Here is a 17,344-nt window from a genome sequence, read left to right on the forward strand (position 1 = left end):
TAGACTGCGCAGACTTCAGGGGCGTAGCAGGGTGTGACCCCTGGTTCGGTTAAGTCATCAAATGTAGTAGTCCACCGTGTGTAGGGTGCTACTAAAACAAATTAAGCCGCTATAGTGCTCACTTTGGACCCCGGAGCACTCCACGTCACTCAACCGCTGGGCCTGAGGCACCCCTTTTGCAGTTTGATAGCTAAATCAAGCAGAACCCCCGAGCCCTATGCAGGATGCCCAATGAACGGATTCCTGGTGCTAAGAATGCTACAGGAAAGAACTGAATTGTACCCTTCTGCTAAGGTGACACCTTTCTAAAATTTAAGTATTTTTTTATGACAATCCTTCCCAGGAACATTCTTAATACCTTCCCAAAGATTTTGACGATTGGTTGAAAGGTGTAGTAAACGTAAATAAGTCAAACACACATACTTTTTATTTTATAGATATAAGACCTTTCATTTAAATCTATGTAGTATTTAATTTAAATAACAGCAAATAACAACAAACCAACATTTACAGCTCAATTTTCTGTAACATTTTATGAAGTTATGAAGGAAAAAAACCAAACATTTTTAGGATGGTTGCATTAATTGAAAAAATGCAATTCCTTGTCTTTAGATTTTTCTTTAAGAAGAAAAAAGGGGAAACATATCTATATAGATAACCTATTTGTTCAGTTAAAATGTTGGGATAAAGCAATAGAGTCCTAAAGTTTGGGCACTAGACCAGAGTCCATCACAAATCTCTGAACCCATATGCTGGCCTGATGTAAAAGAGGCAGGAAAAGTGATAGCGAAAGAACAGCACATTGCTCAAATCTTTGTTCTGGGACACTAAGTAATCTAAAACTTTACTATCCCTGCTATGAGATGAAGAAAAAAATGGTTGCCAAAAAAGTTGTTTAATATTTTAAAACACTATAAAAACATGCATGAAAAAAAATAAAACAGAAGGTCAAACTGAAGTTGCACGCATGTTTTCATTGTAGAAATGCAGATATCAGAGGCGTAGCGAGGGGGAGGGGGTGCGGACCGCAACGGGTAACACTATTTGGGGGGGGGGGGGGGACGGGACACAAAGGCATAAATAACAAAATATATACAGAAAAATGATAATTTCACTTAATTAAATTATTAATTAGAGTGAATTAAATAGTCTTTTAAAAGCAAAGTGGACAAATCCCGACACGGTGGAGGGATGGGGGGGGGGGGGGGATGACACCATGACGTAAACGTGCTAATGATAAAGAAAGCATGGATTATCCAACTGAATTTATAACCTTGAATGTAGATACAAATCGCTAATATTATCTGAGGTTGCAATATATATGCCTAAGGAAAACAGTTTGGTTGAGAATCGTAAAAACTGTATGTTAATCCAGGTATTGGGGAGGGGGGGGGGGGGGTAAAAAATTAAATACCTCCAGAAGAAAAAATATTTGAACACATATACACAAGTGTATACACATACTTACAAGTGTATATGGAATATATATATATATATATATATATATATATATATATATATATATATATATATATATATATATTTATATATATATATATATATTTATATATATATATATATATATATATATTTATATATATATATATATATATATATGTTTCCTACTAGGGTTGACACCATTAGGTGCCGCACCGGGTGACACCCAACCTCGCTACGCCACTGGCAGATATTATTCATGCATGACACTTTTTATTATATCTAAATAGGTCTTTAAAATAAATAAATTATACACAAATATGAAAGTCTTCGATGAGTGTAGGCTTAACATTGCAATAGGCATAACAGTATTCTGGTAATAACTAAAATATTGAATGCACTTAACCATCATAATGAGCAACACCCTAAAAAGTTATGGATTATTCAAACCACACCTAATTTGATACTCTTATTAAAAAAAAACTTATTTTTCTGCAAAACTCTTAAATGTTAAATTAAAAATTTACAACCTTTATTTCTTCACTTTAAGATTTAAGCTTGGGTAAAGGAAGAAAAAAAAAGTCAATCAAAATTATTGATATGTGCTGTTTAAAACCAATGTGTTCAAGATGTAACTGAACTATAAAACCATAATACATCTATTAAGAACAATTTTAAAAAGGGAACAGAAAAAAAATTGCTTCAGCTTTCAAAATCTTACTGTAGGCTATTTTGAATAGTTAAGGAACAAAACATTGCATTATAGTTTAGTCTACTTGTTAATATTTTCTATTATTTTTTTCACACCAAAAGCAACTAGGGAAAATGCTGCTGCCATGCCAAACAGTTTAGCATAGTGTGAAAGATTATTATTATATACATCAGATGATGAATCTAATGAGCATCCAATAGCACCATCATTGGCAGAAGGTATTGCATGGGTCAAAAGATCTTCAGCTCCTTGCTCATCTAATATGACTGCAGAACTTTCAGTACCTAAAGGTTATAGAAATAGTTGTTTTTTTTTATCTAGAAGTAATTGTAAAAATACCAATATGGCATATTTAAGATTTATTTTTCAATTTTTTTTTCAAAACTTTGATTTTCATTAACATAACTTTTTGAACAAAAAGTGAAGCATCCTCACTAAAATTTAAAATTGTTAGTTCACATATAGAAAAATGAAATGCCAAGGGAAAATTTTTATTGTCATTATTGTCATTATAGACTTCAGACAAGGTCACCTAATATTTTAGAAATTTGGGACTAACTGATTTGGTAATATTGTATGGTAGCCCAGAGGTGTAGCGAGGGGGGGGGGGGGGCGGGGCGGGGGTGCGGATCGCACCGGGTGACACCATTTAGGGGGGTGACACCAAGGCAAAAAATAGCAAAATATATAGAGAAAAGCTTGAAGGGGGGGGGGGGGCAAATCGAAAATTTGAGAGGGGGGGTGCAAATCGAAAATTTGAAAGTTTGTCCCCGGGAAGGGTCGCTACGCCTCTGGGGTGGGGGTGACACCATTAAGTGCCACACCGGATGACACCCGACCTCGCTACGCCACTGTGGTAGCCCACTAGTTATGCTTATAAAATATAGATATAAAATATAGATTTACTTAACATTCATTTAAGGTGGTGATGTACCTAAGCAGTGTTTACTTACTTATGTAAGAAAGAATTAGATTATTGTACTTTGAACAAGTTAACAGCATCACACAAGTCTGATGATGATTCCTATATCTTTTGTTCCCTATACCTAAATTAATTAAGTAATTAAATGTCTCCTTTTTAGTTTACCTTGAATATTAACAACAACAGTTGCTGTTATTCTTCCCTCATTATTTTCAGCAACACACATATACTCTCCAGCATCTTCATATTTTGCTTTGGGAATCTCAAGGTAATAAATACCTTGAGTCTCATACAGCTGCACATGTTCACTGTTCTTTAACATTTTCCCATTCTTTTCCCATGATATTTTTGCTTCTGTTTTTCCTAGATCTAGATGTGAATATTAGCTAGATTAGATAAAAACCCTGGATCAAAAACACCTTATAATACTCATTAAATTTACTACATCATTTCTTAAAGTATAGGCTTACATTTATTAAATACTGCAGAAAGCTAAATCTCAAATAGTAAATACAGTTAAATGCCAATTGATGCAATATAATAACAAAGACAATTGTTACAACAGAAAATTTCAGTATAGATCTACATTCTAGATCTATACTGACTATAGGTCTAATTATATCGTTATACCTGTTAGTGCACAACTGAGTTTGAGACTTTCATTTTCTAAAACTGCCATACTATCAGGACGTATAGAAAACTGAAGACTTTGAGCAGCAGAAATGGTGCTGTACAAATTATATATATATATATATATATATATATATATATATATATATATATATATATATATATATATATATATATATATTAGAGGCATAGATCTAAATATAAATATAAAATGTCAAAAAAAAGGGTCAAAGAAACATGATTGTTGATAGATTGGAGATGACTAACGTATAAAATACAATTGAATACTACTTAACTTAAAAATAACAATTTTACCGTGTTTAGTTTAGACCTATTTCTTTTTTTATACATTAGTGTAGGCCTATATAGTATATAATATATGCCTATATATGCCTACTAACCTCACGTCCAATGAGTTGGTAGTAGTAGTAGCAGCGACTATATTTACAATAAAATCTGAGTAAACTGTCCCTGCAGTATTTATCGCTGTTATTCGGTAGACACCGGCATCAGATTCTTCAACATGCTGTATTGTCATGCTATATACGTCGTCGTCTGTTATCATAGTCACTCTTTTCCCATCCTTGAGTTTCTCTCCATCTTTTGACCATGTTATTTCAGGTCTAATGGCTGCTAATAATAAAGAAAATAACGATGAGAGGTAAAAGCTCTCTGCATTTATTTGACTTCGAAATTCGAACAATTCAATACTTTAAAATTTTAATGGAAGTTCTTAATTATAATGTTGAACTTATTTACTTATAATACAAAGACTCGGAGGCGTAGCGACCCCTCCTGGCGCCCGGGGACAAACTTTCAATTTGGCGCCCCTCCCCCTACGGTGGTACACGAAATTAAATGATGAAACCAAGCCAACCAATGGCCGTACGCGGCGCCCTTGCGGTAGTTTAACCGGGAGCTCCCGAGAGCGCCTCGCTACATCGTTGACTCCAAATTGGTCGCCGAAGTGTGTTCTACTTCACTATTACGAAATTACGGCATTGATTAACGTACACTGAAGGATTTTATACAGCACGCCATGGGAAGTGCTGGGCGGTAGTGTAGACCAACCCGTGCCCCGACAAATTTAATATTTAATATTATCCAAGACATATATATAGCACTGGCATTTTGTTAACATTTAAATAACCAAGTTTTAGAAAACAAGGTTGCACGTCTGACAATATAGGATCGGTAACGCATTGATGAGACCCTTCTCAAGATATTGCGTCAGACTTTCATCTGAGACAGCGGCAACGCACGCTAGCATTGGATATTTCAGAGTTGAAATTACAAATTTAGTTGATTGATTGTTAAGAGCTTCAAACCATATTAATGCCATTTTCTTACTAACCTGTTAACTAATGTAACGAAAAGTCTATAAAGATAATTTGGATAGGGGTCATCCGTAAATGACGTGACGCTTTTTTTGGACGCTTTTTTTTACTCCCCCTCCTCTCTGTCAGATACCATATGCATTGAGTTTGGTATGTTTATGCTAATAATAGTACTTAGTGACGGATGAGATTGGCCTACTAACCTTCAACTCTTGCTTGTAGTTTCAAGGTTTTCCCTGCCTCCATTTTTACATTCTCCTCTGTTTGAAAGATTATAGGTTTCTCCATACTTGCACACAGGTTTCTAGATCTGTCAGTAAACTCTATTTCATTAGTCTCAGGTCTGCTGTCTTCCAAATATTTATCCACACTTGCCTTTTCATTAGTTTCTAATTTTTCTACCCAGCTAGTTTTGTGCACGTTACTGTTCTTTTCTTCCATAATAACATTACCCATTTCAGAAAATGAAGTGGTATTTGAACTTTTTGCATCTTGGGCGAACCGGGCTTTAGAAATGCCGATGTCTACACTGACAACAGAATCAACTGAACTCCCAGTTTCACTTTCTGATCCTATCACATCAACATCTTCAATGTAACTTTCTTCAGTACAAGTACTTAAATCAGTGGTATGCAATTCTGTAATGTCAATCTTTGTAGATTTCTTGTTATCTTCTAAATCTTTTTGCTTTAGTCTTGCATCTTTGCTTTCTTTCAAATCATTCTGTTGCAAACTGTTTCGAGATGCTAGAGTGCTCGATGTAACATTTTTAGAAGAATAGAACATTAAAGAATTATCCAGGATTAAACCCTCATCTTCAGAGGAAGACTGACTTGATGTTTTACCTGAAGAGATATCTTTTCCAGGAACTTTACCTTGGATTTCTTGTAATTCTGCTTCTTTTATTAATGTAGAAGATTTCACCTTTTCTGCTATCTCATATTTTTTCTCTCTCATGTCAACACTAATCTTCTTTGACTCTTCTTCAAATTTATTTGCAGATGTGGAAATCAATTCCGATTTTGTATCCATTAATTTTTCAATCGATTTCAAGTTTTGATTTTGCATCTCATCATATATATTTTTATTACTGTCTTTATCCTTTGTCTCAAAATAAGTTTCTGTAAAAGAAAAGATAGAAAAATAAACTGAAATTAAAATAGAATAGGTCATTTGATTCTATTAATAAAAAAACATTTGAATAGAAAGTGTTTTGTTTAAAAAAAAACTGCTAACAATAATCACAGTAGAAATACTTTAACCTCTCAGTGCTCTCAGTTGTCTTATGTTATAAAAACTGCAGAATAGTACACAAATTTTCTCGTTAATTATTGACTAAACAAAATGTAATATTAAATCAGAAGCGTCACTTCTTAGCGTTTTCTTTTTAGCCATGTAAATAGTTCATTATTATATATTTAAAGAAAATCATTTATTTTCTACCTTTTAATGCCTTATTAAAAAAAAAAAAAACTTTTTTTTGAAACGTTTCTAAAATGCATCAGGCATGTAATTTATATTATCAGTTTGCATTGCGTGACAGTTCGCCTTAGTACATGTAGCATACTCACATGCACCAAAATAGTTTATTTATACATTTCAATTTTAATTTATGTTCAACCGGAAAATTTAAATAACGTTATTAATCGGTGATTAGATGTAATGCGGAGAGTTTTGTATTACTTAAGTAATACTTCAACTTGCTTCCTCTGCCTGTCGTACTTTGTCATTAATCAAAACTAGCGAGCGAAATTTCTACCACTTCTAACCGACCAATTTCTGAAAGAAACTCTAAATCAGTGGCGTGCAGACCTATGTAGATGCCCGGGGCCAACTCAAGTGCAAGATGCCCCCATACGTTTATATATATATATATATATATATATATATATATATATATATATATATATATATATATATATATATATATATATATATATATATATATATATATATATATATATATATATATATATTTATATACAAGTGCAAGATGCCCCCATACGTTATATATATATATATATATATATATATATATATATATATATATATATATATATATATATAGGCCTATATATATATATATATATATTATATATATATATATATATATATATATATATATATATATATATATATATATATATATATATATATATATATATATATATATATATATATATATATAAAGCTTAATTAGAAATACATATAGAGAAGCATGTTTTTTTTGTACTTTTCTAGATGAAAATATTGAAAGCGGCTAAATTACAAGGAATAAACGACTCAAATGTATTAATCGGTGGAACTTCGGGGCGAGGAAATAGTTGGGGACATGTCGTGTGTGGGGGGGGGGGAGGGTGTATGCCATGTCCAACAAAAGAGTCTCATCCGGTTTTGTATTACCTTACGGGACCTCGGCCATAAAAAAAAGTTGTCCGTGTCTACAATTAGGGCGTCGGATACGCCTTTATTTATGGACTGCTTTTCTCTCGGCCTGCGAGGGCATTTCTACAGGGTAATTAATACAGGCGAGAGTGTGCATTGAACTTGAGATATTTCCCATTTGTATCTCTAAACGAGTCGGTCAAAACGTCAATGTTTTAAGGAGATGTGTGGCTAAACACTCTCAAACTGTTTGAACCTAGAATATAACAGACGTGAACCTTGGTTGGCTAAAGCTGCGAGCCCTACCACCACAACCTTAAAAAAAAAACTTCTACATCTGTCGGTGTGTAACCATTCACTGTGCTATGTCAGACTCTCCCTACAACTGTTTCCCCCACCCACCCCCACATTGCATTTAATCAATATGGGCACTACTCTACTATTAATTGAAATAAAAATGACTCTATAATGTGCCCCCAATAACTTTACAGATAGATCTACTAAGAATCAAAATACTTTAACTGAAACACTATTTAAAACATAATAATAACAAAGGGCACATTTATTCTGAACGATACCAATACACTGTATCGAAAACAATATTAAGTTGATGCTTATTCTTGGGGTTATCCTTAGATTTTATCAAAAACAATATCGGCATTCTTATTCTAAAGTATTCTCATATGCATGAAAATGAATAAATTCCGAGGGATGCCCCTACAATTTAACAAAAACTGTATGGGCGTTATTACACTACAAAAGGCCATGTATTGCACGAAAGGCGCCCCAAAAATGTGTAATAGTAATATGGGCATAATTCCCTTTGGATGCACTTAAAATGTATTATCATGAGCATGTAGATAAAAACGTTAAAATGTTCCCTAAAATAGCCACAATGATGATGGGTATAGTTACTATATAGATGCACTTTGAATTTAATATATGAATATAAGTATAATTACTTTCGAGATGCCGTTACAATATACAAAATGACAATGGGCATACTTACTATATGGATGCCTTTAAAATGTATTTTAAAGCCAAGTGGGCATATTACTGGATGCCCTTAAAATAAAATATAATGGATATCTATATATATAATTCTCTTCTGGGAGCCGCTAGAAAACAAGCTGCAAACGCGCCTAGAAAACAAGCTGTAAACGCGCTCCCTACCTCCCCACCCCTACATGGTTTTAGTGAGCTGTGTTCACTTTAACTGTTTACAAGCAGAGCCAACGATTTTAAACGTAGGGGGGGGAGGGGGGGGAAGAAAAGGGGGGGGGGGGGTTATGGTCCTTAACGAGCTACTTATAGTGTTTTAAAGAAATATTTTCAGTGGCAGCGTTGGTACTGTCGAATTCACAAATTTTGAATTACTGAAAAGTAGAAAAAACAACTAAATAGCGGCGTATGATATGCCGCGGGCCGGCTCGTACGAATAATTACTTTAAAGATGACCCTACAGTCTATAACAATAAATGTGTATATAATTACTTTACGGATGTCTTTGAAAATTAGTATAACGAATATGGGCATGATAATTACTTTAAAGATACCCCTTTAGTACAAAGGAATTATATGGGCAAAACTACTCTAAAAGATACCCCTACATCCTAATTATTTTCGCAGGATATCACATCACACGTGATACGGACTTTTGTTGAAAATAATATGGTAGATGTTGTAAATGTATAAACAAAATTTTATTTAAAGAAGAAAAATAAAAAATAAAGGCATATTCGAATATATAAAAACTACACAAAACCAATGGCGTCATCACCAATGTTAGAATACGAAGAAATGAACAATTTAATTAAAATTTAATTTAGATCTATAGATTTACTTATCGAGACGTAATTTATGAAATGTATATAGATTCCTCGGCCAAAACTAATACAAATTACTTTAAAAAAACAACAAAAATACAATTGAAAAGCCGGTTTTTTTAACGCAGTCATTTAAGTCTTTTAATCGATGTGTGCGTTTAATATGGTGTTGTGTTGACTAATTATGTATTGACTAATTATGTATATAATTTGGTTTTATCTTTTCTAATAGGTATTAATAGCCTATGTTATTTAAAATGTGTCGGACTTTTAGCTATTTAGTTATCTCTTTCTTTGTCACTAATATCGTTAAACCTGTAGTAAAGCACATTGCGTTTTGACCAATAACTATTTTATAAAATACGAGCCGGCCCGCGGCATAACATACGCCGCTATTTAGTTGTTGTTTTTTCTACTTTTCAGTAATTCATAATTTGTGAATTCGACAGTACCAACGCTGACAATGAAAATATTTCTTTAAAACACTATAAGTAGCTCGTTAAGGACCATAACCCCCCCCCCCCCCCCTTCCTCCCTCTCCCCCCCCCCCCCCCCCCCCCAACGTTTAAAATCGTTTCAAACTAAATTATCTGCCCCTAATAGTCGTCACTAAACCCGGCTCTACGATTGTAAACATAGCGTGAACCACAGCTCACTAAGACCATGTAGGGGTGGGGATGGTAGGGAGCGCGTTTACAGCTTGTTCTCTAGCGTCTCCCAGAAGATAATTATATATATAGATTTTTGTAAAAAATGTATACCATTAAAAATATATAGACCGATAATTCACGTGTAACGAGTACCAACGGCTAGTTTAATATAAAGACCGAATTTATTAAAGGAATATCAATGACTACCTTGTGAATACTCTTCGCTGACGCCCGCTTTTACTATGTAATTTTTGCGATACGGACTGTATAATGTCAAAACGAGGGATAGACGAATTAGTTTTTGATATAGGTGAGATTGGCAAATTAATAAATCAATCAGCAACATGTTTTCAATTACAAAAATTAAAAATTAAAAAATCCCTCCGATGGGAGCCCCCCCCCCCCCGTCCCTGGAGTGGATGCCCCAGGCCTGGGCCCCGTCCCCCCCCCCTCCGCACGCCACTGCTCTAAATGCGACTTTTGTCATGTTTGAGCTTAGGTGCTAGGTTTAGGGGTATGACTACGACTATATTTAGTATCAATGTGCAGTAACTACGCGTAGATACAGCTTAAATCCAATTAAAATGCCGATTCTGGGTAAAAATAAGTTTTCAGTGACTTTTTTCGTTTCGGTTAAATTTGAAATTGATGTAGTGATTTTGGTTTTGGCTTAGAGAAAAAGACAACACTATCAACCTAGCGCCGTTGTATTTCCCCATATACGGGCTATTTATCTCGTCTATTCTGTCAAGCTGTTGTGAACAATGTAGAGAAAATACAAGTAAAAACTTACACAGTCAAACGGAAAACGAAACGTGACGCCACATGGAAAATAAAGTAGAAAATATTTTAAAGCAGGAAAAATACACACAATAATATGACGTCATTGATTCTGGAGTAAACATACAATTAAAAGCCATTGCCCCCCCCCCCCCCCAAAAAAAATACAATAATAATGACGTCATGAATAATTGATAATAAAGACACTGACATTACCACCTAATTAATTTGTCTAATTATTAAAGAGGTTTGCGTGCAGAGTTTCTTTCCGGCATCTCTACGGACCCGGTAGAACGTCTAAGCCCCCCTCCCCAAAACGAAATATAACTTATATAGGAAATATATACTTTTATTTACCAAAAAAAAAAATGCGTGATTTAGGTTTAGCGGCCAAAAGTAGGAAACGGGTCTAGATTATGAAAGTAGGGTCTACCTTTAGTCTGTATGACCTAAAAATGCGATCAGTGTTTCTTTCAAAGCTACATGAAAAAGAATGACATCATTGATTAAAGAGTAAACAAGTCTAACGCCTAAAATAATGATGTCATTGATACTCGATAATAAAGACACTAACATTACCGCTTAAAGATACTCCGAATACGACTTTTGTCAAGTTTTAGCTTATGTACAAGGTTTAGGGTTATGACTACGACTATATTAAGTATGAATGTGCAGTAGCTACGTGTAGATCAAGCTTAAATCCAATTAAAATGCGGATTCTGGATTAAATCCATTTTAAATGACATTTCTCGTTTCCGGTTAAATTTGAAAATAAGGTGATTTGAAAATGATTTTGGTTTGATTTCGGTTTAGAGAAAAAGACAACACTATCAACTTAAATTTGAAAATAAGGTGATTTGAAAATGATTTTGGTTTGATTTCTGTTTAGAGAAAAAGACAACACTATCAACTTAGCACGAGTTGTATTTTTCCCTCAATAGGCCATTTATCTAGTTATAAATAATATAAATATTATTTCTGCCTTAAACTGATGATGCAGAGCAGCGGCGTAGCTACCGTAAAGCAAGCATAAGCAAGGCATGAGGACCCAAAGAACATAAAGGCTGTTTTCCAACTTTGAAAAATTATTACTTTTACAGTTTAACTTTTTGAATATTTTAGTAATATGTAATATATATATATATATATATATATATATATATATATATATATATATATATATATATATATATATTAAAAAGAGAATGGATATCAACTCTCGTTTCTGCGTTAGAGTCCGAAAGTCCTAGATGAACTCAAACGGAAGATTTTGATCTAATTTTTTGTTCGTAAAATTGTAAATTTAACTTGATTTTAAAATCTAGAAGGATCTGATTAATGTTCGGACATTTGAAACATTAAAAGGCCTGCCTCAAATCTAGGGGTAAATATTAATAACCCAAGTCGGAATGAGTTGCTACACACAATACTTTCTCCGGTCTTAGTAGTTTAACTATTTAGCAGATCTATATCTAGTGAAAGTAAAACTATTGAAACCACACACTGAATTTAAGGCTTATGTCGAAACTCCAGTCGAGACATTTACACTGCTACACATATTTGATTTTACTTTCTCGTATACGAAGTATAGAGAAAGTATTGTAATACATGCAACGAACAAAAAAATCGAGGTTTTCACAGATCTCGACGTTTTACACCTCCCTGAGTCGGAAAAACATAGTTTTGCAATTTTGTCCGTATGTCTATGCGTGTGTGTATGTATGTATGTATGTCTGTGAACACGATTACTTTAGTACCGTTAGAGATAGGTTGATGAAATTTCATATCTAAGTATTATATCAAATTTGTAGTTCTGTATCAACTTTTCAGCGATTTCCTATAACCGGAAGTGGAACTTATTCTACTTTCAATTTTTCAAAAGCCTATAACTTCAGTACTCTTTCAGATTGATTAATGAAATTTCACATGTAAGTACAAGATCTAATTCTCTGCCATCTGTCAAATTTTGAGTAATTTCCGTAGATCGGAAGTAGTGATTAACGCTATTTCCGATTTCTAAAAAAAACGTATTTAAATTTATAAAGTAGGCCTACTAATAATATTCCGCACTATTATACACATGTTGTTTGGCGTTTACTTGGTGCGCAATTCTTTTTTCTAAGAGATTTTATTCTATTTTAAAAAGTTTAAGTAATTGAAAATGAAATTAAAATCATGTCTATATCCCGAGTTGCCATCCCCAGTAGTGTTATATAAGAATATTCGAGAAAGTTTAGGGGAGACCACTCCTGGTTTATTTGTTGTTCACTTAGTGCGCAATTCTTTTTTCTACGAGATTCTATTCTATTTTTTTTAAGTTTAAGTAATTAAAACTGTATTAAAAATCATGTCTATATCCCGAGTTGCCATCCCCCGTAGTATTACACGAGAATATTCTAGAAAGTTTAGGGGAGATCGCTCCCGGTTTATTTTTTGGTTAATTCTGCTAATAACACATTTAGTTAACACACTTTCTTATAGAGAGAGAGGGGGGGGGGGCGGAGGGAGGGAGAGAGAAAGGGAGAGATAAATATAAATAATAAAAAAGTTTCCCTTTCAAACCTGACGGTCTATGGGGCAAGTGAAGTAGAGTTCACTTGTTTCTGTGACCTCGAAATATGAAGAGATAGTGTGGTCAGCACTATGCCCAGCCGCATTTACTTTCCCTAACGTCAGTTAGGTACCCATCAGAGTTGGGTGGACTCAGGGACGGATTCGAAATTCGAGACAGGTTAACAGTCCAGCTCACTACCGCTACCGCAAGACCACTCGTCCCGTGAGATAAATATAGATATATTATAATTATCGAGACTGTATATTTATGCTGAGAATTTAAATGATGATTTCAGATAATGAAGTTAAACACATGGATTTTTCTTTGTTTTATAAGAATATGAATGAAGGAATGAAAACTAACCAAAAGTTTGTTCAATGTTTTCTCTGGAGATTTTCTTCCTCTCTCTGTAGACGATGAGTTCATCAATCTGCATGGAGTGGATAGACCTGCTGGTTGTCTCACGTCGATCGTCTCTACATTCTGTTAATTGAATAATTAATAATACTGAATTCTGTTGTTTTTTTTTACTTAAAGTAATTGATCACTAAGAAATTTGAAAAAAAAGAATAAATCCAAAACATCTTAACAAAAAAAGGGGCAGTACCTCGAACGAGGAGATAAGCGGATGTTGAAGCTAGACCTTCAGAATTCTCAGCCCTACACCTAAAACAAAGGAATAAAAAGTAATAAATATATAAAAAATAATCTATCTATTTATATACAAAAAACTCGAGAAGTTTCTACATTTATTTATTTTTGTTTGTCGGTTCCGCTTGATCTACACTATAATTTGTAGAATTGTAAAATACGCATTTATCTAGATAAGAGAACAAAGTTATTTTCCCAAAATGATATACACAAATTAACTTTAAGAAGTTAATATATATATATATATATATATATATATATATATATATATATATATATATATATATATATATATATATATATATATATATATATATATATATATATATATATATATATATATAAAGCAATGAATGCATGTGTGTGTTTGTCCGTCTGTTAGTCTGTTATGCATTACTACACATTTCATACGATCGCAATTAAACTTTGGGAGGTTGTTGAAAATACTCCTGGGGAGGATTTTGTGAAAAAAAAATTCTAATTCGCTGGGGTGGCAATTCTGTTCTCTATATACGATCATTTAAAAAAAATTAAAGGTGATTGCTGTTGACACCGTTCATCCGATTGCCATGAAACTTTGTGGAGTTGATTAGAACGCTTCAAGGGAAGTTTCGCAAGGCGGCACACCGGGAGGGTGCGATTTTTCTCTGTAATTAAATTCGGATGCTGTTCGACACCGTTCATACGAATGCCATAAAGCTATCACATGAGCGCCATGGCACCTACGTTTGTTTTAAACAGTGCGATAGACTATGGAAAAGATTTGGGTATTGTAGTCATTCTATAGATTGAATTAGGCGCGTCCGCCGGCAACCCGGTAGAGTGCGATTTGGCGCCCCGGGCTATCAAGTGAGCACTGTGGCGCCTAAGTTTGTTTTAAGAATCACCCTTCACTATTGACACGGTGGCAAACGACATTCGATGAATAACCGAGCTAGGGTCCGTATGCCCCCCCCCCCTACGGTAGTGTGACCGGGGGCTTCGAAAGCGCCCCTCTACGTCCCTGACACCTGGGTTGTCATTGAACTGTGTTCTACCTCACTATAACTGAGAGTTCTTAACGTACATTCAAAGCTTTCATCTGATCGCCATGAAACTGCGTGGAATCCGTATGAACACTAAAGGGGGCTTTTCTGCAAAACAATCTTTCTTTTAAATTTCGCAAATGCTTCTCCCCGGGAAGTGCAATATGGCGTCCAGGGCTATCCTATGAGTGCTTTAGCGCCTATGTTCGTTTCAAACAGTGCGATATACTATGCATAAGATGGGGTTTACACATTTTTTTTTATGGATGATATTAATATAGTTAAAAACTTGACTTGATCGCTATTGTGTAATATTCTTTAAGTGTCAATTTTCGTACAAAAATCTAGATTGATGATTTAAAAACTCATTATTGATCATTTTCCAAACACATTTTTAATTTCCAACATACCATGATAATTAACGTAAAATGTTAATAATAAAATCACACTAAATATATTACCCTTCACCAAAATACAAATTTTGTTATAAAAAGTATACCAATTACGTCCCATTTGAATCAATTACTTGCCTATATAGACTTACTCAAAATTAATTCTTCAAAAAATAAATAAATACTTATTTTTGTGTGTTTTCTCAAACATTCATATTTGCATATGGATATTGAATTGGAAAAATAATGCCTGGTATATGCTGCTTAATAGCACATACGCCACGGTTCTTTACAGATAGGATCAAATAACATAATATAGTAAAATAACATTTAAAAATCTACCTGTAGTGTCCTTCATCTTCAGCTGTGATGTTTGGTATAACGAGAGAAATTACTCCGTCGTTGGTAAAATCAAAGTTGTAGCGGGAGCTATTGGTAATATCTTTTCCATCTTTATACCAGGTTATAGTTGGCCTGGGATAACCATTGACACGACATTCGAAATGTTTAGTTCCTCCGACGTGGTGCTCTGTTTGCGATGGCATACTGGACAGACGAGTTCACTTTGGCTGAATTGAACAAAAATAACAATGATGCATTTTGATATACTCAATATGTATTCAAGTTATTCCGTGCACAATTAGTTAGCGATAGAGGCGTATGCAGGGAGTTTTGAAGTTGGGGAGTAGCGATTTTTTTTATTCCAAAAAAGTTTTCCGAGTATAATTCTTAATTGTCTAGTACGCGACGTAAAGAAATCTTGTAATCGTGCAAAAAAAAAAATGAAATAAAGTTTTCACAAATGTTGACGTTTTACACCTCCTTAAGTCGGAAAATGTTTTTTCCGTCTGTCTTCGTGTGTGTGTACGTGAACACGATAACTTGAGTACCGTTTCACAGCTAGGTTGATGAAATTTCATATATAAGTATAATTTTAAATTTCTGTTTCCGGTAACCAGAAGTGGAACATATTTTACTTTCATATATAAATTCATTTGTAAATTTTAAAAATTCATATGTAAATAAAAGATCTTATTTTGTCAAATATTGAGTGATTTCCGGTGACTGGAAGCAGTACTTTTTCCGATTAAAAAAACGCATATGAATTTATTTTCCTTTGTCTTTTGTCCGTCACGGTTGGAAAACGGAGAGCAAAATTTCAAACACCTCTACCAGACAGTTATTTTAAACTTTTCATGTTAGACTTGAATAGAATGTATTGTGACAAAAATTGTTGCTTAATTAGATAATTATTATACACACATTGTTTGCTGTTTGGTGTGCAATTCTTTTTTCTACGAGATTCTTATTTTTTTAAATTTAAGTATTTAAAAACTAGCCATCGGTACCCGTTACTCGCGAATGATAGCCAATAAAATTTAAATGTTTGAGAAAAATAATTTCTAAAATAGTTATGGTCAAAACGCAGTGTGCTTTACTACACGTGTGAACAATATTAGTGACAAAGCAAAGAAATAACTAAAAATCTGAAACATTTAAAATAACATAAGCTAACATACCTATTAGAAAAATTAAAACAAATTGTATGCACACACTGATTAAAAGACTTAAAAGATTTTGTTAAATACCCGGCAGTTCGATAGTAGGCCTATTTGTGTTGTTACTTTCTCGTATACGAATTATAGAGAAAGTTTTGTAATCTTACAAAAATCGAACTTCACAATCTCGACCTTTTACTTACACCTTCCTGAGTCGGAAAAACATAGTGTTGCAATTTTGTGCGTATGTGTGAGTGTATGTGTATGTGTGTCTATGAACACGATAACTTGAGTGCCGTTACAGCTTGCAGGTGCTGTTTAAGCTTGGGCGGGGCCCGGGTTGAAACATTTTGGGGGCCTCTGATATATGTATATATGTATATATGTATATATGTATATATGTATATATGTATATATGTATATATGTGTATGTATATATATATATATATATATATATATATATATATATATATATATATATATATATATATATATATATATATATATATATATATCCTATTCAAGATAATAATCGATTATTATA

At 33.6% G+C, this 17,344-nt stretch overlaps 1 protein-coding gene across 2 annotated transcripts; it reads right to left on the reverse strand.

Annotated features, from left to right (window-relative positions):
* Positions 1-1,587: 1,587 nt before the first annotated feature.
* LOC131932599 (muscle M-line assembly protein unc-89) lies at positions 1,588-15,865 on the reverse strand. Of its 2 annotated transcripts, none has more exons than XM_059289532.1 (8): positions 15,644-15,865; positions 13,841-13,899; positions 13,597-13,716; positions 5,242-6,159; positions 4,103-4,331; positions 3,702-3,799; positions 3,237-3,440; positions 1,588-2,433 (listed from the first exon to the last, which is right to left on the reverse strand). In XM_059289532.1, exons 1-8 carry the CDS (start codon positions 15,844-15,846, stop codon positions 2,210-2,212), a joined length of 2,055 nt encoding a protein of 684 aa, XP_059145515.1. In that variant the 5' UTR covers positions 15,847-15,865; the 3' UTR covers positions 1,588-2,209. The 2 variants fall into 2 exon arrangements, with proteins under 2 accessions (XP_059145515.1, XP_059145513.1); XM_059289530.1 differs by having other exon boundaries at positions 4,103-4,334.
* Positions 15,866-17,344: the final 1,479 nt, after the last annotated feature.

This window comes from Physella acuta, unplaced genomic scaffold (genome assembly GCF_028476545.2).
Source record: "Physella acuta isolate Inbredline_101_S28 unplaced genomic scaffold, ASM2847654v3 ptg002228l, whole genome shotgun sequence".
Lineage (NCBI taxonomy): Eukaryota > Metazoa > Mollusca > Gastropoda > Physidae > Physella > Physella acuta.